Consider the following 27,485-nt stretch of genomic DNA (forward strand, 5'->3'; position numbering starts at 1 on the left):
CAAATTGTCTTCCCAAGTGGTTGTACTATTTTGCATTCCCTCCAGGAATGTTGTTCCACACCATTGTCAGCATTTGATATGATTGGGGTGTTTTGCATTTAGCCCTTCTAATGGATGGTAGTATCTCATTGTGGCTTTTATTTGCAGCTCCCTAATGATACATGATGTTGAACATCTTTCCATATGCTTATTGCCATCTGCTTAAATTCTTTGATGAGATATCTGTTCAGATCTATTGCCCATACTTTTTTTTATTGCCCATTTTTTTTAATGGTTTGTTTGAGGTATTTTTTCTTGAGTTAATGAGTTTGTTTCTGAGATTTTGTTTACAAGTTGAGATACTGTTGAGTTTTAGAAGTTCCTTGTGTATTTTGGACATGCTTATTTGCCATCTTTATATCTTCTTTGCTGAGGTGTCTGTTCAGATCTTTTGCCCATTTTTAAATTAGATAATTGTTTGTTTTCTTCCTGTTGAGTTTGAAAAGTTCTTTATGCATTTTGGATATCAGTCCTTTATCAGATAATGTGTCTTATAAATATTTTCTCCTGGTCTGTGGCCTGTCTTTTCATTCTCTTAGCAGTGTCTTTTGCAGAGTAGAAGTTTTAATTTCAATGAAGGTCAGCTTATCAATGTTTTGTTTCATGGATCAAACTTTTGGTATTTTATCTAAAAAGTTATTGACAAATCCAAGGTCACCTGGATTTTCTCCTATGTTATCTTCTAGGAGTTTTATAGTTTTACAATCTACATCAGAACATTCTGAGTTAATTTTTGTGACAGTTCTTTATCAAGGTTCATTTTTTTTTGCATGTGGATGTCCAGTTGTTCCAAAACCATTTGTTGTAAAAACTATCATTTCTCCTTTGAATTGCTTTTCATCCCTTGTTAAAGACCAGTTGACTATATTTGTGTGGGTCTATTTCTGGATTCTTTTTTTGTTTTTAAAGATTTTATTTATTTATTTGGCAGAGACACAGCGAGAGAGGGAACACAAGCAGGGGGAGTGGGAGAGGGAGAAGCAGGCTCCCCACGGAGCAGGGAGCCCGATGCGGGGCTCAATCCCAGGACCCTGGGATCATGACCTGAGCTGAAGGCAGACGCTTAACGACTGAGCCACCCAGGCACCCCTATTTCTGGGTTCTTTATTCTGTTCCACTAATCTATTTTTTCATCCATACCACACTGTTTTTTTTAAAGATTTATTTATTTAATTTAGAGAGAGAGAGTGCATGTGTGAGCAGTGGGGAGGGGAGGAGGGAGAGGGAGAGGGGAAGCAGACTCCCCACTGAGCAGGGAGCCAGATGCAGATGCTTAATCTCAACACCCTGAGATATTGACCTGAGCCGAACTTAGTTGGACACTTAACCAACTGAACCACCCAGACACCCCTTTACCACACTATCTTGATTATTGTAGCTTTATTTTATAATAAGTCTTGAAGTCTGGTAATGCCAGTCCTCCAATTTTGTTCTTTTCTTTCAATACTGTGTTAGCTGTCCTATTTTTTTTTAACCTTTCCATGTAAATTGTAGAATCAATTTGTCAATGTCCATAAAATGACTTGCTGGGATTTTGATTGGGATTACATTGTCTCTATAGATCAAGTTGGGAAAAACTGACATCTTGACAATATTGGGTCTTCCTATCCATGAACATGGACTATCTCTCCATTTAGCAATTCTTTGGTCCCTTTCATTAGAGTTATAGTTTTCCTGTAACGATCTTATACATATCTCTAAGCATGGCAATGCTTTGTTGTAGTCATCAAGAAGATGCAAAATATGGTTGTATTTATTTAGATAATCATCCAAATGAAAAGGCAAATATTTTACATTCTTATTGAGAACTCTCCAGACCCCCAAGAATAAGTCCAAGGACACAAGTTTACACAACATTGGCCTAGACTCCACTTCTATCTTGTCAGCACCACAGTCCTAAATAGGTTGCTGATGATGTTGCAAACATTGCACATAAGTTATAAAATCAGCTTTCCAGCAATAGGGTTTATGCAACATGTCATAATCCCTAGCCACAAGTCTTGGAATTTCAAACAAAGACCACTTGACCTTCCCAGACAAATTACAAGATCACAATTGAGACTTGGAATCATCCAGAGCAATGTTTTTCTCAACTTTAGCAGTATAGACTCCAAATACCCCAAGGAAAAATTCTGACCAAACAGTTACAAATTCTGCTATTGAGAACATCTGGTCATTATCTGAGTTATAAATACCTTCTAAATGGGTCTTGTTTATTTGCAAGGAAATGACCAACTGGAATTTAGGACTCTGTTCTGGGTACCACTTTCAAGAAATTGGATTAAGTAAAGCTTGCTTAGAGGAGATAAGTGTGACATTTAACCAAGAGAAGACATTAGGAAGGTTGTGACAGCCTTCTCCAAATATCAAACAAGCTCCCCTCTGTAGGGAGGATTCCATTCTTTCTCTTTGGCCAATAGGTAACACTAAAGCTCATGAGTGGACACTCTAGAGAGAGAGTTTTTAGATTAAAATGGCACTTTGACCTCCAGAGCCGCCTGCCCAATAAAGACAGGGCTCATACAAAAGGGGAAGTTCCCCACTGATACAGAAGTGGTCCATGCAGAGGAACAATGTTTTGAAATAGTTCATTAGGGCAGTCTGTCTAGTTGACAGTCATGTTGATGTCAACAAGCATCTGGAGAAGTATCAGGTTACACTCCTCCAGCCTGTTCTCCGCTTTGCCATCCAGGATCCACCAGGCTTGGAGGTGAACAGAGTGCCTTCCCAGGAAGGAAAAGGGTGTAGAGAAGAACATTGGAAGAAATGATTGGAACCATTTGGAGACATGAAAAGAAAAATTACATGGATATAGAATGGCAAAGTAAAGATCAAGTCTCTTTCTGAACAATTGTCAGCCCATAAATTGATACCTGGATTTGGTGCAAGCTATTTGTTAACCTCTATTATACAGGTCTATGGCTTTCCTTAGAGATTTTGTTAATGGAAAAAAAGTTTACTTTGTCCTTATACTTTTTATGCATTTTCCTTTGCTTACTTCTTCAGTCCCTTATTTCATTCATCAGGTACACATAGAGGCAGCATAGCATTGTAGAAAGAGGATGGACTTAAATCCTTCCCTATTTATTCATACACTGAATAAATATTCATTGTAAACCTGTATGTGCCAAGCACTAGAACACTGCAATCACCATGATTAGGGAATCTATCTATCTATCTATCTATCTATCATCAACCTTCAAACCCCTTTTTGGGAACATGTACTGCACAAAAGGAGGTTGAAATGTTATGTCAGTACTGACAAACTGTGTTGCTCTCAGATTAAGAACCACTTACCTAGAGAAAAATCTCCTTTAGTGGCTTACTCTGGCCAACAGCTTGCTAGCTCCTTTCTTAGCCAATAGCTAGCCTCCAGGTGTTATAATTTTCTAGTTGCAAATATAAAACACCCTGTTTTAAGGAAGTTGCTGCTGAGAGCAGGGGCTCCAGTTTTAAATGGAAAAGATTAAGTGCAAAAGGATGAAGAGAGAATTGGAAGACCATCTCTTCTACTTATGGGCTAAATGAACTCCAGGAAGTATCCTCAAAACAGTGGTTTTAATCTCCTCAGCTGGTTGTGAGTGCTAGGGAGAATCAGGTAATTTGGGAGTGGGGTGATGCAGAATTCTAATAAAGCTAAATAGATGCATTCATCCCTAAGTCTGTTGGAGTAAACAAGAATATCTTGTTCAGCTTCTCTTTGGGTAGGACTGGCTGTTGGGGGATTTCTAGAAGCAGCACTCAATCCCTATCTGACCCAGCACCCTCTTCTATAATGAATATTTTGTAATCTCTCCTTTTACTCTCCTGAAATGAAATCCACAGATAAAATAACCTCTAAAATTCATTGTATAGTAAAACTATGAAAAAGTTATTTGTGTTTATAAATAAAGCAGAGGTTTTTCATCTACATGAATGACTGGCAAGACATTCAGATGTTGGTTGGGACAAAGGGAACTTCCCGGATATGGGGGAGCTCTTCCCTATGCAGCAGGACAACAAGTATCCAGCCTAGACCGCTAAATCCCAGGAGGTGCCCCCCATCGTCGGGACAACCTAAAATAACCTCGTGAATGTCCAAAGTGCCCCTGGGGAGGCAGGGGGGAGATGTTGCTCCCATGGAGAACCACTGATGAATGGGAATTGACCAAACAGCCCCTCGTGAAGGCTCCTTTGCTACTTACTGGGTTAACATTGCCACTTACGCAAATCTGAGGCTAGAATGAGCCCAAAGGGCTCCTAATCCAACAAAAGACTTTGATTTGTTTAAGGTCAAACATTTAAGTGGGCCAATGATGTTCCCAGAATAGTACACTTTGAATCTGAAACCACATTTTTTTTAAGGATTTTATTTTTTTTATGTAATCTCTCCCCCCAGCATGGGGCTCTAACTCATGACCCTAAGATCAAGGGGCACATGTTCTACTGACCGAGTCAGTTGGTTGCCCCTGAACCCACATTTTTTAATACCATCCGCACCTTTGATTTCAGAGTCAGCTAACCAATACTGAGCGTCTCCTATATACTTACATGGTTCCTTCTCATTGCCTCCTCCCTTCCTCACCCCTAGCATCTACTGCAGCATAATTTTTGTACCAGTCTGTTTTTTGACTGTTACAGAATCCATAATACTGTAGTTACTGGCCTTGTTTAGAGTATTAGTTACCCCACCTCCATGCCCTACCCCACATGTGGGCCCTTAACAGGCTGCCAACTTAACATCTGCATCCTTGGAGTCTTCCTTCTCCCTGGGCCATGTCCAAGGCTGGGCTGTGTGAATGAGCCACAGCTCCAGAGGGGCAGAAGCCATCTCTTAGACAGCCAAGACCCTCCCCCATGGGTCCTATGACCTTGCTCCACACAATATGGCTTTAAGCTCTTGTTATCCCCTGTTTTCCAGTGTTCGGTGGCTGTGTGGCCTCTACAGCTTTAGGGATCAGTCCCTTCTGGGGATTAGCCCCTTTCAGCTGACTCACCTTGGAGGCCTTTGTGGGCAGATTAGGGAGTTTCGCTTGATCAGCACATCCTGAGGTTTACCAGGGCCCCAGCAATCTCTCCCTTCAGTGTTTTGTTTTGTTTCTCCTTACTCAGTTAAAACAAATGCAATTGTCTAGAAATTCCTCTGCACTTGTTTGTGAGGCAATAGCTGACCGGAGAGGATGCAATCATGATGTTAATGATTCATCAAAATAACATAGATCTGTCCAAAGATTCCTTTGGTTATGAATCTATTTTTCCTGACCTTATGTAAGCAAAAAATACCAGTGAGGCTGGGCTTAATCTACATATATAACTTTGAACATGTTGTTGTTTAGCTTTAAGAAGGACTTAAAATTATTATTGCTAAAATTATTTGCAATTTAATCACTCAGAGGAAAAAAAGATGAATGCAATCTAAAGTCTTTTCGAGTTGTTCATAAGGGAGATGAGACATAGTGAGACATAGAGCATCCTCCCCTACTGAAACATTTTTGCTGGACAAATAAGGTGCTCTAGGAGCTCAACCAATGGAGCAGTCACCTTCAGGTGGGGCTATAAGGAAGATTTCCCAGGAGAGGAATTAACCCTACAGCTCATTTGGTTGTATGCAAGGTGATAGACATGAGAGTTTTGGTTTGGGTTTTCTCTTTGGAGACAATATAGAGAAGAAACAGATGAGCTCAGATGGGAAGTAAGATGAGAATAACTAGAGGTCTCTAAAATTGCAACTCTAAATTTTGGAGAGTGGAAGAGCTCAGCTGCCTAAGGCAGAGTAAAGTCAGAGAGACTCAGAAGAGGGTTGCGAGGGTCTCTTCCTCAGACTGTATCGCACACACCACACACTCCATCAGGTGAGATAAAAACGAAGTGAGCCATAGACATGGTCTTGGAGCACAGCTGCTGTCTCCCCTTCTTTCTACATGGTAGCTTGCAGGACTGAGAGAAGGGAAGGAGGGAAGGACAGAGATGCGCCTCAACCAATGGCTCTGGTCTTGTCTGCCTTGTGCAGGTGCTTCAGTGTTTGTGTCCAATGTGGCTCTCTCCAAACAAGCAGGCTTCCCAGGTGTAGACAAAAATGCATGAAGAGCTTTAGGTGGACATTTCACACTTAAAATATTCCCACCTTTCTCAGCCTAGGAAAAGGTGGCCACAAATCCATCTTCCTTCCTTACACCTGGGCCTTGATTTGCACTCTGTTTCCATGACAACCTCTCTCTCTCTCTCTCTCTCTCTCTCTCTGTGAGGCATTTGGATGGGCACAGATTACCTGCCAGGCTGCTGCCCACTGGCCCGCTGCTCCCGATCTCCCTCCTGTCCACCTTGCCTATATCTAAATGCCACCTGAGCAGATCACAACCCCTCAACAGCCCTTGGGGATGGGAAGTATGCCTGACTCTCCTGAAGGAGAACCACAGATGCTCCTGGCCCCCACTCCTGTCATCCAAAGATGAGCTTAGGCTTTTGCTGAGAGAGAATACCTTCCACCTCAGTCTCGTTCATTCTGAAAACTCTGCTCTTTGGCCTCAGGATATATGCCTCATATAAGGCAGTTTTTAACACAGGTTCCTAGTGGGACTTCAGGTGCCCCCAAACTGTTTTTGAGATCATATGCCAAATTTTGTATCCATGTGTTGCTTTCACATATTCTGACCTCCTTCTCCCACAAAAGGTAAGAGCCATTATGTCTGAAGAACAACCAGTTTGTGTCATCTCTGATTCCCCTGAAATCCAATTACATCCAGAGCATGGGAGTTAATTCTTGAACTCCCTGAGCCTTGGACCATTTCCAAAGAAAGTAAACAAACTTCCTAACCTTTCCTTGCTATGTTAGCTATCCACGGACTTCTGAGAACCTCCTGATATGTCTTAGCCAAAAATCTGCCTGCAGAATGGACACTATCCAGGAACATATATGAAGGGTCAATGAACACATGAAAAGATGCTCAATATCATTAGTCATGGGGAAATGCAAATTAAAAACCTCAATGTGATATCTGTATATATCCACTGAAATGGCTAAACTTAAAGTGACTGACAATTCCAAGGACCGGAAAGATTTGGAGCAACCAGAACTCTCATACATTGCTGGCAGGTGGGAGGAAGGGAGAACAAAATGATGCAGCCACTTTAGAAAACAATTTGTCAGTTTCTTATAGAGTTAGACATACACTTATTCTACCACCAGCAATTCGACTCCGAAGTCTTTATGCAAGAAAAATGTGTGACCACACAAAGACCTGTGTGTGATTGTTTACAGCAGTTTGGTCATAATAGTCCCAAACTGGAAATAACACAAATGTGTATCAAATGTGAATGGATAAACAAATCGTGACATATCCATACCTGTGATGGTGCTACTATTCAATGAGAAGGAGCAGACTGCTGATATTTGTGACAATGTGGGTGACTCTCAAAAACATTATGCTGAGTGAAGGAAGCCAGACACAAAAGACTACATACTGTCTACATACTGTATGATTCCATTTATTATATATATAATATATATATATATATAATATATACAAGGCAAAGGTAGAGTGACAGAAAGCAGATCAATGCCTGCCTGGGGCTGGAGATAGTGGGAAGAAATTAACTATAAAGAGGCACAGGGGAACTTTTTTTTTAAAGATTTACTTATCTGAGAGAGAGAGTGCTAGCAGGGGGAGGGACAAAGGGAGAGGGAGGGAGAGAGAGAGAAGCAGACTCCCCACTAAGCACAGAGCCTGCCGCAGGGCTCCATCCCACAACTCTGAGATCATGGCCTGAGCTGAAATCAAGAGTCAGACCCACTGAGTCACCCAGACTCCCCAAGAGGCACAGGGGATCTTTTTAGAATGATGAACTAGTTCTACATCTTGACGGTGGGGGTGGACACGTGATTGAATACATTTGTCAAAATTCATTAAACTGTACATTTAAAATATTATATGTAAAATATTCATTGAAAAAGCCGATTTAAAAAAAAAAACTAGCATCATTTTTCTTTAGATATAGGACAGTCCAAACAGAGAATTCCTTTGCAAAGATAAATAATCTCAGACTTGAGGTCAAATTACATTGCTTTTATGATTTACCCTGTACATTGGACTCTGGAGTTTTTTCTAGTTTTCTATTCCAACTGGCACTCTTTCAATGGGGAGATGCTTTTTACATCTTTCCCATATTAAAGGTAGAGCTAAAGGAGGTTATTAGCACTGCAGAGTCCAAACTGGGTCTGGCTATATTTTAGGTCTGTTAAATCCACTGCAGTGTTTGGAGCAGATTAGAAGGGAGAGAGATCCTAAACAGACTGAAATACAGCAGCAGGGATGGAGAGAAGCGCCAAGGAGAGACATTTGGGCAGATCTAGTTAGAGACTAGATGTGGGAGTATCAAAGAGAACAGCATCCAAAGGAGATTTTGAATAGTTCCCCACCGCCTCTGGGGAGAAGCCCAAACTCCCATGCGTGGGCTCTCAGGCCTTCCGTGGTCTACTTCCAGTCTACCTTTTCATTGCCTGCTATCTCTTTTCACTGAACCAAAAGCCCCTCAAGGGGCACCTGGCCGGCTTAGTTGGTAGAGCACATGACTCTTGATCTTGGGGTCATAAGTTTGAGCCCCACGTTGGATGTAGAGTTAACTTAAAAAAACTAAAAATTAAAAAAAAAAAAGCTCCTCAAGTGTAGGCTTATGCCTTAATATAGTAGGCACTCCATGAAAGTTACATAATAGTGGGTGTTCAATATATACTAGTTGATTTTCCATTCACCTAGAGATAGACATTTGTGTTGTTTCTATTTTTGGCTATTATAAACAAGGCTGCTATGAATATTCCCATCCAGGTCTTTGTGTGGACATTGCTCTCATTTCTCTTGGGTAAATCCTGGGAATGGAATTGCTGGATCATATGGTCGGTTTATTATATCCATACACTGGGATACTACTCAGCAATAAAAATATATGAGCTATTGGTACACACAACAACATGGATGAATCTCAACTTATTTATGTTGAGTGAAAAAAGCTGGTCACCCCCCCAACACACACCAAAAGACAACATATACTGTATGATTCTATTTATAGAAAACTCTAGAAGAAGGAAACCAGGGGCACTGGGGTGGCTCAGTTGGTTCGGTATCTGACTCTTGGTTTCAGTTCAGGTTGTGATCTCAGGGTCCTGGGATCAAGTCCCCCCTTGGGCTCTGTGCTCAACGTGTGGAGTCTGCTTCAGGATTCTCTCTTCCTCTCCCTCTGCCCCTCCCCCCACTCACGCTCGTTCTCTCTCTAAAAATAAATATAGATAAATAAAATCCTTGGGAAAAAAAGCAAACTATAGTGACAGAAAGCAGATCAGCAGTTGAGGGGTCAAGGGACAGAGAGGCACAAGAAGTGAGGATTATAAAAGTGACTTGAGGAAACTCTTTGGGGGTGATGGATGTGTTCGTTATTTTTATGGCAGTGATAGTTTCACAGCTGTAGACATACGTGAAAATATCAAATTATACATTCTAAATGCGCAGTTTACAGTATGCCAATTACACTCAATAAAACTGTAAAAAAATACTGCTTGAAAAAACAGCAGACCCCAGTAAATGCATGTAGAATAAATGCAGGGAAGTGTTCACTGTTGGTTTAAGGAATACAAACCAATATGCCCAATATATGTTGGCTGAATTAATGTGTAGAAGGAATAAGTGAATGAATATTAGGTGTTCAAATTTTATAATGAATGAAGGAATTAATTTGACAAAATTTATGTCACCCTTATGTGCCAGGCACAATCCTAGGCTCTGGGAATAGACTGGAGAGCATGACAAAGATCCCTATGCTCATAGAACTTTAATTTGAGGACATCAGACAATGAAAAAGATTTGTAAAATACATATAGTGTGCCCAATAGGTGCTAAGAGAGAGAAAGCTGAGGAGAGAGAAAATATCGGGGACTGACATTTTTGAAAGTGGCACCCTCCTTGAAAAGGTGACGGTTGCGAAAAAACCTAAGGGAAACAGCGGACCAGGTGGATGTCTGGGAGAGCGAAAAGTAACTGCCCCGCAATTGTCGAAAGGAACGAGCAAGAGTTGAATGAAACGTCTGACGACTGAATGAAGGCGGCTATAGGAGCGCACAAGTGCTGGCGAGGTCTTGCTGGGTCCTGCTGGGTCTCGGGCCCTCGCAGCCCGCCCGTACTTGCGTTGTCCACGAGGAGGCGCGCCTGAGCCCGCCCCGCAGTCGTCTTCCGCCGTCGGCCCGTGCGTGGGCACGCGCAGAAACCGCTAGGCGGCGTCGGTTTCCCTTCCCACGCGCGGACGCCGGCGTGGGCCGACGCGGCCGGGGAGCCCGCGCGTGCGCAGAGCCGAGGCCGGGCTGCCCTCGGGGCGGGGCGGAGCGGGGCGGGGCGGAGCGGGGCGGGGCGGGGGCTTGAGGTGATTCCCGAGCCGCCGCGGCGGCTCCGGCCGTGCGGGGAAACCGAAAGTGGGCGGCGGCCGCGGTTGTGGCCCTGGCTGAGACGGCGACGGGAGCTGGGCCCAGAGGTGCGGGGACGGGCCGTGGGCCCCCGGGACGAGGTGAGCGCAGGTCTTGCCGCTGCGGGCGCGACAGGTGCGGGGCGACGTCGGACGAGGTTTCGGGCGGGCGCGGCGCACCTGGGTCACTAGCGGGACAGTGGCCCGGGCGGGACTCGAACGGGCCTGGGGCCTCTTCCCTGCAGTCGCAGGGGATGCCCCGGGGGGAGTTGGAGTTCCAGAGCGTTGTGTTTTAAATCTCTGATGGGACCCCTCCCCCGGCCGCTGGGTGACAGGCTGGGCGTCCACCCGGAGCCTGACAGACCCTCCCGCCGCCGGGACACTCAGTGCAACAGGGGAAATGCAGCAGTGGGGGTGTGGACGAGGGGCGGGAGAGGCTGACCAGGAAGTGGTTCCACAGCCGGTCGCCCGGAGCAGGGCATATCAGAGCCCCCGGCTGTCTGAGCTCGGTATTTTACACCGTGAGCTTTCAGTCCCTCAAAGGCACGGGCCTCTCTGTGGACCAGCCCATGCAGGCCGCTCAGGTAATGCAGGGCACAAATACTATACATGGCTCTCGAACCGTGAGCCCCAGGCCGGTATACAGCTAGGAAGGAAACATGAATTCATGAATGAGTTGTCTCTTAACTTTGATCACGATCCAACAGGGTCAGGTGCTCAGCCTCAAGTTAATGGGAGGGGGCTTGGAGCCCGCACAACTTTTCTGCTCCGTTCCGCTTGCGGGGTATAATGTATTTCCGGTTATAACCAAAGAGTACCAGTCCCAAATAGTTTCAGAGAGCGAGAAAGGGAAATACCTGTATTAGAAAAAGTACTGGCCCAAAAGGATTCTGATAACCGCCCTACAAAACAAACCAAACTGCTGATCTTGGTGAACACCCCCACCCCCCATCGTGCAGGTGGAAAATTTGCAGTAAAGCGTTCTGCCGAGTGATATGCAACAACCTAATGACAGAAGCGAAACTTAGACCCAAATTTCTAAGTCATCCTCAGCTGCCTTGATGTGTGGGTGTTGCATACTGCAAATAGTGTGGGCTTTGCAGACCTGGATTGGAAATCTGGGCTTCTCCTCTTACTAATTGTGGATCGTGAATAAATTACTTTTTTTGAGCCTGGTTTTCTGTGTATCATATAGAAATGTTTAACATAATTCCACACAGCTTTTGTGAGGTAACTATTGTAAATCTTTTGGTTTATAATAATGGTCAAGAAATGTTAACTCTTTTCCTTTCCCCAAGCTTCCCATATTTTACATAATTGGATTTCCGTTTCTTGGAGTCCTCTAATATAACATTAAGTGGCATGTGGTGGGGATTTTGCCATTTCCACTTAATTGACATTTCAGAGCATCGGTTACACGCAAAGTACTGTGCTGGGTACAGAATTGCTCCTGGGTCAGCTGCATTAGAATCCACATCTCCTGTGCCCCAGCCTAGGGCCCTTTGGTGGCACACAGATTTCCTCTTTGCTAGTTAAACACAGTGAGACTGTGAGGCAGCGGTTGGCAGTGCCTTGGGACTTCAGTCCCTGTACACTGGAGATGGAACATAATCCCCGCTAATGCCCTTTTAAGTGTATTGGTTTATTGGTTGAACGTGGCTGAATGAACTACTGTGTTTTGTACCAAGAGATTTAAACTTCTTGAAGGACTTCTCTTTAAATTCTCTGTGCGAGGTAATCTAGTTGGAGACTTAATATGAATTTAAAGGAAAATACTTTATAATCCAACTCTAAGTGCCTATTCTGTGTTCAAGTGCTGTTTTCAAGAACTGAGATTTGACAGAGTGCTTTGCATCTGGGCACTTTCAGGATCAGCAGATGAATACAGTTAAGGACCCAAGTTCCTTGGTACTTGCGTGAAATGTAATTTCATACTTATGTAAATTGGTTTTTCTTTCTCTATGCAAAACTTATTTTCTCTGCCCTCTACTCCTGTCTTTGTACTTTTGAAAGATTCATTATTTGGCCAAATGTATTTTTTAAAATTTTTTCATTCAAACTATTTAAAAGGAATCAATTTTGTCATTTTTAACGGTGATGTGTATATATGCCAATTAGAACTGCTGGTCAGCACAAGATAGCTAATGACTCTAAAGCAAACTCAATATTATAGCTGTGCAGCTTTGTCAGGAGGAAGCCAACCTGTGGTTTCCATTAGATCTTTGGATCCCACTTCAGAACTTGAAGGACTCCAAGGAAAGTTTAGAATCACAGATCTTTTCCATCCTCCTATCTTCCATATGAAAAAAAGAGACCTGAAGTGACTCACTCAAAGGGTCACAGCTAATTAGTAGCAAAACTAGGATTAAGATCCCAAATCCTAACTAAGCCACTTTATTATCTCAAGAGTTTTTTCTCTAATATGCAGATTTATGGGAAGCCCTTACTTATTCATAATATGTAGTTAGTAATGCCTGTACAGTTTAGAGCTTGAAATTACAATAATAATAATAATAACAACAACAACAATAAATGCTCCCTAAAGATACCCTGTGGAAATATATCATCACCTGAAGGTGTTAATTACTATCTTTCTTTTTATGAGTATTTTTTTTTAAAGATTTTATTTACTTATTTGAGAAAGAGAGACAGAGAGAGAGAGGGAATACAAGCAGGGGGATCGGGAGAGGGAGAAGCAGGCTTCCCGCTGAGCAGGGAGCCCGATGCGGGGCTCGATCCCAGGACCCTGGGATCATAACCTGAGCTGAAGGCAGCCGCTTAACCACTGAGCCACCCAGGCGCCCCACTATCTTTCTTTTTAAAAAGATTTGGTAAAGGAGTAATTCAGGTGGTAACAAGTAGACTATACTGTAATTGGAAAGAAAACATGTTAAACTCTTGCAAGATGAGAAATCATCCTGGAAGGGTCTTAGACCAAAATCTTCCCTCTCTTAGGCTCAGTTTATTGATTTGTAAAATGAGGGGTTTGGGATAAACTAGATAATATCTAAAATCTTTTTGGCACAGACATTCTGAACTTTGAGGGCCTGGCTTGTTGCTAAAATAGTGTCTTCAAGTAAAAGGGCAGCCAGTTACCACAAGTATTTGCCCTAAGGAGGTACTAAAAATTGTGTAGCTGACTAAAGAAGGTAAGAGAGATTACTCGGTGATTTCAATTTACCCTAATAATTCTTCAGATTTATTCTGGGGTTTAGTGCCACTCTGCAACTCAAATTTATGACGTTGAGGAAGATGAGCCAAATAGTACAGTTGGAAATAGGTGAGAAAAGAGAAACGTAGAGAAGAGAAAGCACAGGTGAGAGCTGGACCAGTTGGGCTAATGGATAGTGAGGAATCTCAGGCTCTGGGAAGCACGGAACATGTAAATGACTGAGTCAGGGAGGCTTAGTCAGTGGTAAAGACTGTACCACATTCTTCAGAATAAGACTTTTTCAAGGTGTTTATCAGGTATATTAAGGAGAAAAGCTGTGAATTTCCAAAATACAGTTTTGAGTGTGAGAATTATGTTAGGCTATTTAAATCATTTAAATATCACTTTCTTAAAAGTTATTACTTTCCCCTACTCCTTACCCCACTTCTTATACATTATTAGCACTTTGGAGTGCTCTGTGATTTATTGTGTAGTAAAAATAAAAAGGACAGAGTGAAAGGATAAAAGGAAATGTCAATTGCCACCACTGAATATTTGCAACAGATAAAAATTCTTTTGGATTCGGGTGCGCATACCCTTAAATCAGAACGTGGTTGATCCCTGTTTCATGCCACTTTAAGGGCTGATCACTAAGTCAGTGTTCTCTAAGTCCAAATTACTTGCAGAAGCCAATTCTAGACATTTGGAGCAGCTGTCTAAAAGGAAGTCCTAAGTTTGGGAACCAGAAGACCTGGGATCTTGTGGTTCTGGCCATAAAAATACATGAGTCCTGGAGTAATTGCTCTCGGCCTTAGTTTCCTCATTATTAAACTGAAGGGCTTGGAGGAGACGGACTGAAGGTGCCCACCAGTATTCCATGCTTCTCTCAGTTCTCTACTCTGAGGTTGGGCCCACCATCCTATGCTGTTCTCCTAAGCTGGGCAGGATGCAAGAACATTGTGGGATTGTGGTCTAGCATGGAATCTCTGCTTCCTGAGCCTTTGCCAAAGCAGTAAGTGACTTTTTGTCTACTAATTAAGTGAGAAATCTTGGAGGAGATCCAGTGGCTTTCTTACCAAGCTTTCCAGTTCGTAAGTATATTAATGAGGCAAATAAGAAAATCTGGGAAAATTCTGATATTTCAAATTTAATGCTGTACTAAAAATGTCTCCAGTATACCAATGCCTCACTGTGCTCTTAGACATTTAATGCATATATTCATAGGTAGTTTCCCATCCACACCATGCTTCCAGGAAATGCAAGTAACTACTGAATGCCAAGTACCCTATTAAGCTCATATAACTCTGTTGATGCTTGTCATTCAGAAGAGAGGCAAGGAAAGGAGGAGGAAAAAGAGCAAGACAAAGGAAGTGAAAGTCAAGTACAATTTGTTGTGGCCATTTTCTTCCTCCCTAAGGACTTTGCTATCTGACCTTAGTTAGTTTTTGAGGTCAAAAGTACTCTGATTAAATAATTCTCCAGACCCCCTCCACTTTACTTTGCTGTTTAGGATTCTTATTCAGCTCAAGCAGACCTTATATTGTCTAAGGAAACCCTTAAGAATTTTAACCTGAGAAGCTGTGGTCTAAAACAGAGCTAGCCAGCCTTATTTCTCTCAACCTAGCCTAACTTATGGTCACCAGGACTTGCATAACATTCTCAAAATAAAAGCAATTTGAGTTTTCTTAAACTCAGAATTGATATTTCTCACAACACTTTCAGAAAGTTGAAATAAAGGGGAAAGAGTTGAAAGGTCAAAAGAGCAACTTTAAAAATTTGGGGAGCCACTTTAGAGAAACTTCCAAACTTAATTTTTTGGGGGAGGACGGCTAAAGGTTTGCCATTGAGACACAGAGTTGCAATTCCCATAAACTTCCTCTTGTGCTTCTAATGGATGACATTCAACATAATAAACTTTATTTTTACACTTAGAGGAAAGTATTGTATGCTTTTTCCAAAAGTTATTGAGTGTAATTGCCATCTTCAGAAAATCTCAAAAAATGCCATGACAATCAAGAAATTAAAATTTAGAGCATTTTAAAGCAATATAGATTAGAAAATAATGATTTTTTTAAAGCTCTAGTTGTAACTTTCTTTTTGTCCATTGCCCAAAGTAATAACGTTAATGTAGGAATCACAAATCCAACTGGAAGAAATTGACAAGCATGAGAATACCGCCTACATCTGCACAAGATGTATAGTCACATTTTCCCTCCCAGGCTTTACTGTGCTTAACTGCTTCTCCCCAGCTTTGAGATCTTCAGTCTCATAGTCCAAGGGACCACCTTTCCCTCCAAAAACTTACAGCTACTGAAAGCTCTTGTGAAATCAGTATCCGTTTGTTTGTGAATCCCAACAGTATATGCACACTGTTTGAAAAACAGGAATACATGTAAGTGTGAGATACTTACCGGTATACAGACAGTACCTACAGCTCATCGGGATGTGTGAACTTACGGTAGCACTGTGTCCCTGACCTGGGCCTACTCGTTGAGAACACTAGCTCAGAGTGAAAGGGCCTTGAAATAATCTACCTGATTCAACCACAGCTTGGTGACATAAGTGGCTGTCTTAGTTAATAACAATCACTAAAATTTGGAAGTCGTCTTTTTTTTTTTTTTTAAAGATTTTATTTATTTATTTGACAGAGAGAGACACAGAGAGAGAGGGAACACAAGCAGGGGGAGTGGGGGAGGGAGAAGCAGGCTTCCCGCAGAGCAGGGAGCCCGATGTGGGGCTCCATCCCAGGACCCTGGGATCATGACCTAAGCCGAAGGCAGACTCTTTTTTTTTTTTTTAAGATTTTATTTATTTATGTATTAGAGAGCGCGCGAGAGAGAAACAGCATGAGAGGGGAGAAGGTCAGAGGGAGAAGCAGGCTCACCGCTGAGCTGGGAGCCCGATGTGGGACTCGATCCCAGGACTCCAGGATCATGACCTGAGCCGAAGGCAGTTGCTTAACCAACTGAGCCACCCAGGCGCCCCCGAAGGCAGACTCTTAACGACTGAGCCACCCAGGCACCCCTGGAAGTCGTTTTTTAATAATGTAAATTAAAGATGATTTATGCATTATGCACATGCATTATGCTCTATTTTAGTAAGTAGAAAAGGAGTATTAGATAGATGGAGGATTTCTCATTCATTCATCCAGTATTTATTGAGCTCTTGTTGTGGGCTAGGCACTAGGGATTCAGTAGTGAACAAAACCTCACAAATTCCAGCTTTCATGGAGCTCATAATCAAGTTGGGGAAACAGATGGTATAATTAAATAAGGAATACTGGGTGGTGATAAGTGCGAAGGAGTGAAATAAGGTAGGGAAGGGGTGTAGGGAACACTGGATAGCCAGCATAACAGTTCTGATTTTGGATAGGGTGGCCAGGAAAGGCCTTGCTGAGAAGGTAACTTTTGAGCAAATACCCAAAGGAGCTGAGGCAGGGAGCGGTGTGGCTCCTGTATGGAGAATAGATTCTAAGAGATGAAGTGGAAGCTAAGACCAGCTAGGAGGCAGTTACCCCAATCCAGGCAAGAGATGTTGTTAGCATGGACTAGAGTGATCACCACGGAGATAGTTAGGAGTGGGGGAATTGTGAATGTCAGCCTGTCTATCTTCATGTATCACGTGGTGATGGTGGTAAGGAGCTGAGAACCACTAATACTGAGTTGCTTCATTTTACAGAGAAGGGGATCAGAGCCCCAGGAGAAAGGATTTGTCCCAGGAAAATAAGTGCTCTTTGCACAGTGATATTGAACTTGGAGACACCAGCAAGAGGAGGCATGGGCACAGCCTTCTGCAATCCCTCGTCTCTCCCCACAATCAAATCAAAATCAATATATCAATTACTAGTTAGAGGCACCCCCAAATTGTTAATGTTTGGGAGATCCTTGCTGGCAGGCAGTTCTTTCAGAGCAGAACTTAGGAAGGTAGAGGGGACATTTCAGAGAAAGTGGTCTGAAGTGATTCTCCCAAGGGTGGAAGGAGTAGAAGGCTTTCACATAGGGCAGCCTATAGAACCAGTCTCTGGTTAGCTTCTAAGATGAGATTAGACTTGTCCTTTCGAGCCAGCATCATATTGGAGTTCCATTATGTTTTAGTCATAGGATGTCCATTAGTGAGTAGAATGGATTTATGAGAATTTTTTTTACTCCCACAAATTAGTGATTTCTGCCCACCCACTAATGTAGCTGAGGAAAAGTAGACCACAGTGAAGAGGTGGTAATGGAACAGATGCTCTTTCCAGAAAGAAGGGAAGGAGGAGGCAGTAGAAACTCCTTCTCAAGGTGAAGGATAAGTCCCTCCTACTGAAACTCTCAGCAGGAATTTATAGTACTTCTGACTGGGGAAGAGCCAAATGTCATAAACAGTCTAGTCTAAACAGATCCAGGCACACTGCTCACACCCAAGTGGGTGTATTCCTACATGTGTGCTGACCACCTGGCATCATATCTACACATCACATGTCCATAATTCATAGTCAAGGCCCATTTGGAGATACACAGAGATGCAAAGTCCAACTTTACTCAGAAGAGCTCTAGATGAACAGGTTGGAGGGACAGTTTTGAAGGAAAGAAGGTGGGAAAGGTGGGGGTAAAAAAGTTGGGGAGGCTTTGCTCTGAGAGGTTAGTAGGTTATCCTTTGGTTTTTCCTCTTGCGTATTAGAACTTGGCCAGCCTCCATTATGGTTTTTCCTACTTGAAGAAATAACTGTGCGGTAAAGGTTCAGTGATCTTTGACTGTTGAGTCAGGAACCATTACAAATCAAAGTCTGTCTCTTACATCGGGAGTATACTACTTAAGAGCCAGAATTTACACTTTAGATTTAACTTCCGGCAACCTTGAAATATAGGTCCCAAAGCCATCCTCTCTGAGCTGCTACCCAACACACTTGAAGTGTCCCTCCAAAGGGAATGGAGGTTCTGAGACTCTGCAGCTGTCATCTTTTGCTGCCATGAATTTTCTGTTTACTCTTTAGAGTGCCTGTCTATCTCACTGACTTGGAATCTGTACCATCCCTGTGAGTGGCTTCCATATACCTTATCATTATCTTGGTTATTTAACTTCCCTGAGCTTTGGTTTTCTCATCTATAGAATGAGAATACTTTGCTCCCAGAATTATTATGTATATTAAGCTTTTAGAAAATCCAAATCTCAGAATTTGGATTCTCACAAGAGAAAGAAAAACATATGTCTACCCGAAGATTTATACTATTCAAAGCAGCCTTATTTATAATACCCCCAAATTGGAAGCAACCCAAATGCCTATCAACATTCAGATGGATAAATAAATTGTGGCATGTCTACACAGTGAAATATAGCTTATCATAGTATAAGAAGTATTTGTTGATAAATGGGGAAACATGGATGAAACTCAAGAACACCAGGCAAAAGTGATCTGTCCTGACAGAAAGCAGATTAGTGGTTGCCAGGAGCCAGGACAGTGTATATGAGAAGGTGAGGGTTGCCTGCAAAGTGGCACAACTTGAAAGAACTTCTTTCTCTCAGACTTACTGATACATACTTTACATATAATAAAAGTCACCTTTTTTTGGTTTACAGTACTATGGATTTTGACAAACTTACATAGTTTGTCAATCAAGATATAGAATATTTCCATCACTCCCCCAAATTGCCCTGTGCCTTCTCTGTAGTCCATCCCCTCCCTATACTCCCATCCCTTGGCAACCACTGATCTAATTTCTATGCGTATAGTTTTGCCTTTTCCAGAATGTTACATAAATAGAATCATATAGCATATAGTCTTTTGTGTCTGTCTTCTTCCACTTAGCATAATGTGAGAGTCATCCATATAGTTTTATGTATCAATAGTTTGTTCCTTTTAATTGCTGAATAGTACTTCACCACATGGATGTACCATATTTGTTGATTCATTGACCTGCTGATAGACATTTGGATTGTTTCTAATTTGGTGGTAATTATGAATAAAGCTACTATAAATATTTAATTACAGGTTTTTGTATGAACATATGTAATTATTTCTCTTGGGTAATGACATAAGTTTTTTGGATTGTATGATAAGTATATGCTTCTTACTTCATAAGAAACTGCCAAGCTGTTTTTTTTCAAAGTACTGTTTTGCAAGCCCACCAGACATATACGAGAATTCTAGTAGCTCTGCATTCTTATCAGCACTTCATATTGTTGGTTTTTTAGAAGTTCAAGCTATTCTAATGGATGGGTAAGTGATGCCTCATTGCAGATTTAATTTTCATTTCCCTAAAGAATAATGTGTTTTTTGGCCATCTACATCTCTACTTTAGTAAACTTAGTATGTGTTCAAATATTTTGCACATTTTAAATTGGGCTCTTTGTTTTCTTATTGAGTTTTGAGTGCTGTTTATATATACTGGTTACCAGTCCTTTACCAGTTGTGTTATGAAAATATATTCTTTTTCAACATCTCCTTGGTGATTCGGGGTCTTTTCTGATTCCATACAAATTGTAGGATTGTTTGTTCCAGCACTTTGAAAAATGTCATTGGAATTTTGATCGGGATGGCATTGAAGGTATAGATTGCTCTGGGTAGCATAGACGTTTTAACAATGTTTATTCTTCCGATCCATGAGCATGGAATGTTTTTCCATCTTTTTGTGTCTTCTTCAATTTCTTTCATGAGTGTTTTGTAGTTCCTAGAGTATAGATCCCTTACCTCTTTGGTTACGTTTATTCCGAGGTATCTTATGGTTTTTGGTGCTATTGTAAATGGAATCGTTTCTTTAATTTCTCTTTCTACAGTTGCGTTGTTAGTGTATAAGAAAGCAACTGATTTCTGTGCATTGATTTTGTATCCTGCCACATTACTGAGCTGCTGGATGAGTTCTAGTAATTTGGGGGTGGAGTCTTTTGGGTTTTCCACATAAAGTATCATGTCGTCTGCGAAAAGAGAGTTTGACTTCTTCTTTGCCAATTTGAATACCTTTTATTTCTTTTTGTTGTCTGATTGCTGTTGCTAGGACTGCATAATGAATTGCATAATGAATCAACAAATATGTTGCTAGGACTGCATGGAGCACTGGGTGTTATACGAAAACAATGGATCGTGGATCACTACATCAAAAACTAATGAGGGCGCCTGGGTGGCTCAGATGGTTAAAGCGTCTGCCTTCGGCTCAGGTCATGATCCCGGCGTCCTGGGATCGAGTCCCGCATCGGGCTCCCTGCTCCTTGGGAGCCTGCTTCTCCCTCTGCCTCTCTCTCTCTCTCTCTGTCTCTCATGAATAAATAAATAAAAAATCTTTAAAAAAAAAAAAAAAACTAATGATGTATGGTGACTAACATAACATAATAAAATTTAAAAAAATAGAAGAAACAACAAAAAAAGAAAATATATTCTTTCAGTCTGTGGCTTGTCTTTTCATTTTCTCAACAGAAATTTAAATTTAAAAGAGCAGAAATTTAAAATTTTGATGAGATCCAATTTGTCAATTCTTTCTTCTGTGTTCTAAAATAAAATCTTAGCCAAACCCAAGATTGCAAAGATTTACTCCTTTGTTTTTTTCTAGACTTTTTACAGTTTTAGCTTTTTCAAGCTAGACAGCAGTCTTGAACTTTGTCCATTGAATTTTTTTGGTAACTGTCAAAAATCACTTGACTATATATGTGTTGGTCTATTTCTGGATTATGTATTCTGTTCCATTGATGTGACTGTCCTTTTGACAGTACATTACTTTGATTAATATACTTTTATAGTAAGTCTTGAAATCAGTCTTTTTGCACTGGCAAGGACCTCCAGTGTGATAATGAATAGGAATGAAGAGAGTGAACATTCTTGTCCTTTTACCAATCTTAGGGAGAAAGCATTCATTCTTTTCTTGTTACATATTATGTTAGCTGTGGGTTTTCCGCAGATATTCTTTATCAGGTTGAGGAGGTCCCCTTCTATTCTTACTTTCTGAGAGTTCTTATCATAAATGATTTTGAACTTTGTCAAATGTCTTTTCTTCACCTATTGATATCATGTGATTTTTCTCCTTTAGTCTGTTGATATGGTTAGTTACATTGGTTGATTTATGAATGTTGAACCAGTCTTGCATTTCTAGAGTAAACCATAGTTGATCATGATGTGTTATCCTTCTTACATATTGTTAGATTTGGTTTGTTAATATTTTGTTAGGAATTTTTGCAATTATGTTAATGAGGGATGTTGGTTTGTGCTTTTCTTATAATGTTTTTTCTGGTTTCAGTATCAGCATAATGCTGGCCTCATAAAATGAGTTTAGAAGTATTCCCTTCCCCTGTGTTGTTTGGAAGAGTTTGTGTAGAAGTAGCATTATTTTTTCTTGAAGTTTTGGTAGAATTGACAATAAAATCATCTGGGTTTGAGTTTTCCTTATGTGAAGGTTTTTAACTACAAATTCAACTTCTCTAACAGATACAGGGATATTAAGGTTATTTATATCTTCTTGAATAAGCTTTAGAATTTGTGTCTTTCAATGAATTTACTCCATTTCATCTAACTGACCAAAATTATTGGCATAAGTTATTCATTATATTTGCTTTTTAATGGCTATATGACCTGTATTGATGGCCTGTTCTTTAATCCCATTAATAATAATTTGTGTCTTCTCTCTTTTTTTCTTTATCAATTTTATTGATGTTTTTAAAAAACTAGTTTTGGTTTCATGATTTTTTTCTTTAACTTTTCTATTTCATTACTGATGTGTTTCATCAGTTCGATATTAATTTTGCTCTCATATTTATTACTTCTTCCTTTTTCTTACTTTTGGTGTAATTTGCTCTCTTTTCTCAAGATAGTAGATTAGATCACTGAATTGGGACCTTTCTTCTTTTCTAACATAGGCATATAATGCTACAAAATTCCCTTTAAGTATTGTTTTAATGGCATCCAGCAAATTTCTGTACATTGTGTTTTCATTTATTTAAAAATATTTTCTGATGTTTTTGTTCTGAAGGAGGCTTCCTTTCTGACCCTTGGTGTTTTAGAAACGTCATTAAATTGCAAATACGTAGGGATTGTCCACATATCTTTCTGTTACTGATACCTAATTTAATTTTTTTCTGGTCATGGGATACTCTTTGTATAATTTCAGCTATTCTAAATTGGTCAAGGATTGTCTTAAGTCCCAGAATATATTCTGTTTTGGTGAATGCCCCACGTGCTCTTGAAAAGAATGTGTATTCTGCTATTATTGGGGTAGGGTCTTCTATAAATATCAGTTAGGTCAGTTTGGTTGATGTTGTTAATCAGCTCTTCTATATCCTTACTGATTTCTTGTTTACTCGTTCTGCCAATTACTGAGAAAGAAGTGTTGAATTTTCCAAATAATTGTGAAGATATTTATTCTTTCAGTTCTATTGGTTTCTGCTTCATGTGTTTTGAAGCGCTGATATTTGGTGCAGTCACATTGGGATTCTTATATCTTTCTGATGAATTAACTCCTTAATTATGTAACGTCTGTCCTTATCCTGGGTGATATTCCTTGTTTTGGTATTAATTAATATGGCATATCTTTTTCTATCTTTTTACTTTGAACCTATGTTGTTTCTCGTATATAGTGTGTAGGTAAGTCTTTTATATCCACTCCACCAATCCTAAATTTTTATTGAGATATTTTCAACATTTACATTTGATGTAATTATTGCTGTGGTTGGCTTTAAATCTACCATTTTGCCACATGTCTTCTATTTGTGTTATCTGTTCTTTGTGGTGGTTGTTGTTTCTGCCCCCCCGTGTTTGCCTAATTTTTTTTTTTACTTCTAATTGCTTTTTTTTTTTTTAATTCCAGGATAGTTTACATATGGTAGTATATAGTTTCAGGTGTACATCTAATTGCTTTTTGGTTTAACTTTTTATCCTGCTTTATCTTTACTACTGGCCTATTAATTATGCTTCTTTAAAAATTTTTAGTGGTTGCCATAAGGTTTACAATATATGTCTTTATCACATTCCCCTTTCAAATACTGTTATACTGCACATTGTGTATATACACATAGTATTAATTAAATGTTGGTGCTGGTGGTGACTATTTGAACAGAGTTAATATTTAGCAGAGGGAAGTATATAATGAGTATTTAGGTTATTTGCCATGTAAACCTCGCTGTCATTTGAATATCATATTTATAATTAAGAGCACTCACAAAGAAGCTGATATCATATTTCCTTTTCAAAATGGACAAAGGAGGGAAATGCTAGCACTGTAGACTATGCCTCCTTCTTGTTTTCTAAACCAGAGAAAGAATAAGACTGTCTAGAACTCTGTACTGTCCAATATAGTATCCATTAGCCACATTTAATTCCAATTAAATTAAAAATTCAGTTCCTCAGTCGTGCTGGCCACACTTCAAGTGCTCAGTCACCACGTGTATTGGACAGCACAGATATAAAACATTTCCATCAGCACAGAAGGTTCTGTTGGGTAGCACTGTTGAAGGAAGAATTTTTTTTTTTAAAGATTTTATTTATTTGAGAGAGAGAATGAAAGAGAGAGAGAGCACAAGAGCGGGGAGGGTCAGAGGGAGAAGCAGACTCCCCGCTGAGCAGGGAGCCCGATGTGGGACTCGATCCCGGGACTCCAGGATCATGACCTGAGCTGAAGGCAGTTGCTTAACCAACTGAGCCACCCCGGCGCCCTGAAGGAAGAATTTTTTTTTTTTAAAGATTTTATTTATTTATTTGAGACAGAGAGAATGAGAGACAGAGAGCATGAGAGGGAGGAGGGTCAGAGGGAGAAGCAGACTCCCTGCTGAGCAGGAAGCCCGATGCGGGACTCGATCCCGGGACTCCAGGATCATGACCTGAGCTGAAGGCAGTCGCCCAACCAACTGAGCCACCCAGGCGCCCTGAAGGAAGAATTTTTTAACAAGCTGTCCATGGCTTGCCTTCCTAAGTCCACTTTTCCTGGCTTCTTGAATGTCATTCTGTCATTGTATCACCATTCCATTTACCATTAGTCCAAAGAGAATATGAGTGGTTAATCTTGAAAAATGCCAGTTACTGACCAATGAAAATTCATTTTTTCTCTTGCTTGACCTGTCTGCTGTGTATGACACTTTTGAATATACCATTCTTCTTGGTTCTTTCCTCTTTTTGTTTATATGACACCAGCTCTGCCTTTTCGACTTCTATCTCTCTGGTTACTTTTTCTCAGCCTTTTATAGGTTCTTCTTTCTCTGCCCATGCTTTAATGACAGCCTTCCATAGAGGTCCATCCTTAACCTTATTTTTGACTCCCTGGATACCAAATACCACATATATGTTGAAGGCCAGCAACTCTAAATCCACCTCAGATCTCTAACCTGAATTCCTAGTTAATATATCTGTGTGGCTGACCTACAAGCATCCCAGCCTCCATATGTCCCAAAGGAATTCATTCTCTTCCTCTCTTACAAACCTGTTCTACCTCATCTCAGTGTGGGTCATTACTTCCCACCATGTTTCTAAGCTAGAAACTTGGGAACTTCCCTCATTATACAAACCAGTTAATCAATTTCTGTTGATTCTACCTCCTAATCACCTCTTAAATTGATTTTTTGTTTATTCCCAGGGCCCTGTTTTCAAGTCCTCCACATTTCCAAGTATCTTGACAACTTATCAGTTTTTCTCCTTTGCATTTATCGTCCCCACTACTGAATAGTTACCTTTTCTAAAATGCAGAGTTGATCACTTTATTCCCCTGTTTAAAATATCTCTAAGGCCCCACATTATGTTTGCCAAAATGCACATGTTAACATAATATAGGGGTCTCGCCTGGATCTGCCTCTCTCCACCTCTTTCAGTCCTCAGCTTATAACCTTAGAGTCTTTGTTCAGTTATGTCCAGCCACTTGACTGCCTGGAATTCCTCAGAATCAACCATGTACTTCTCTCTGAACTCTGTGCCTTTTGAACTTCCTGTTCCCTTTACTTGAGGTTGATACCTCTCCCCATCCTTAGCCCACACACCCTTTTCCTCCTTGCCTGGCTGATTCCTTCATGTCCTTCAGGATTCCATTCAGGCCTCCCCTTATCTGGGAAAAATTCCCTTCCCTCCCCAGACTAGTCTTTTTGCCCATCTGACTTCCCTGTCTTCTCATAGTATTCTGTGCTTTTCTCCACCATAGCAGTTATTTCTCTGTATTGTAATAGCACAGAAAATATTCTGTAATAGTTGATGGGATAATCTAACACGTGTACACTCTGAAAATCTATTTGAATCCACAGACTAATGAATCCTATTATAGTAACCTTCTATTATGTTCTTATAGGTGAAGATGCTGGAAGCAGATCTGGTTTCAAAAATGCTACGAGCTGTCCTACAGTCTCATAAGAACGGAATAGCATTACCCCGACTCCAAGGAGAGTACAGATCCTTGACTGGAGACTGGATCCCCTTTAAGCAGTTAGGTTACCCTACACTAGAAGCCTATCTGAGAAGTGTGCCAGCAGTTGTGAGGATAGAGACTAGTAGATCTGGAGAGGTAAGAAGGTAATTGTGCATGTCACAAGAGTCAAACCAATCTTAATTGCCTGCCTGGCACTTCTAATCTCCTAACTAGAATAGAAGTCAAAGTGAAAAGTACTAGCTAAGTGGTTTGAGATTGGTAGTGAAAGAACAGCATCCAAAGCACAACCTAGATTCTGATGTCTTTTACTTTTTCCCTCAAATTCTTTTCATTGTAAAAATAAGACTCTAATCACATTAAATAAAACATTTTAAAGTTAAAGTTTACCCAGTCTTCAGCATTCAAGCAAAATAAGTGTACTGGAGACCTAACTGCCAGGTGTCACACCCCATGCATTATAAACCTGCTACAACTGTTTTTGCCCAGGTCATAATGACCTCCTAGTACCAAAGCTAATAGATACTTATAAATTCTCATTGTTTTACCTCATTCCTATCTGTTCCTATTTTCTGGACCCTCGTTCAATCCCTAATGGATCATTCAGCACTTTGATTATTACAGGGTTATCCCTACCATTCTCCTTGTCTTGAATTCCTTCTTTCTCTAGGCTGTTCTGGCCTTCACATCATTATGATCATGGTATTTAAATTTTTTAGTTTCTCTGGAAGAATATTTTATGTATAACATAGCAATTTGGTGTAGTAATGAAATGTTTTATTGCACATACCCTGTGACCCAGCAGTTTCACCTCTTGGTGTCTGCCCAATGCACAGTGTGAAAGATGTAGACAAACCATTGTCCAAAAGACAAAAAGCACCCACCTCCCCAAACAGCACATTCTTCTGGGTACATTTCTGCATGTGTAAATAGATATAACAGATCTGGGTTATTTCTCCCCAAAACTTGTAATAGTTGTTGTTCTGTTTGGTGGCATAGGGAAGGCGGTAGAGGAGAGAAAAGGGGACCATGATTGGGAGAGTGATCAAAGGGAAGACTCACCTGATCTGTAATAATTTTTATAAGGAGCATGTATAAATTAATTAACTATCATATTAATAATAAAACTTGTTTCAACATCCCTGCTTCTCCCACAGAGCTTTAAGCCCCCTTTCTGTCTCCTTGGCACTTTGTAATACCTCCAAGATAGCACTTGACACAGTGTTTTCTATTTAGTCTCTTTGTGTCTTTTTTTTTGTAAGTTTCTTGAGGATGAATGATTGTTTTTTCACTGCTAATAGTTGGTGCTTAATAAATACGTGTTTGAATGTGTGAATGATCAAATGTCTTCCTGAATTAATTAATATATTAATAATGCCTCATATGGTTACTAGGCTATAATTTACTCAACCCTGCTCTCCTATTAGGAACATTTTTAATGTTTCCAAGTTTTGATTATTAAAATAACCCCTATTGCACATTTTCGGTATGTAAATTTTTCTTCCTTTCAATCATGTTCTTGTAATATATTTTCAGGAATAGAAATACTGGGCCAAAGAATAGAGTATGCCTTGGCT

At 40.5% G+C, this 27,485-nt stretch overlaps 1 protein-coding gene across 6 annotated transcripts in view; it reads left to right on the forward strand.

The window, feature by feature from the left end:
• The first annotated feature begins 10,411 nt into the window (after positions 1 to 10,411).
• TDRD7 (tudor domain containing 7) overlaps positions 10,412 to 27,485 on the forward strand; it is a 75,757-nt gene continuing 58,683 nt past the window's right edge. For 3 of the 6 annotated variants that reach the window (XM_081803242.1, XM_081803243.1, XM_081803247.1), the window contains exons 1-2: positions 10,412 to 10,563; positions 25,834 to 26,046. In XM_081803242.1, coding sequence (XP_081659368.1) covers positions 25,840 to 26,046 — 207 coding nt within the window. In that variant the 5' untranslated portion in view covers positions 10,412 to 10,563; positions 25,834 to 25,839. Of the gene's footprint in view, positions 10,564 to 25,831; positions 26,055 to 27,485 lie in introns of those variants that run through there. The other 3 variants (XM_081803246.1, XM_081803244.1, XM_081803245.1) reach the window with 3 other exon arrangements.

Source organism: Leptonychotes weddellii, chromosome 14 (genome assembly GCF_054177405.1).
Source record: "Leptonychotes weddellii isolate Sample4059 chromosome 14, ASM5417740v2, whole genome shotgun sequence".
Lineage (NCBI taxonomy): Eukaryota > Metazoa > Chordata > Mammalia > Carnivora > Phocidae > Leptonychotes > Leptonychotes weddellii.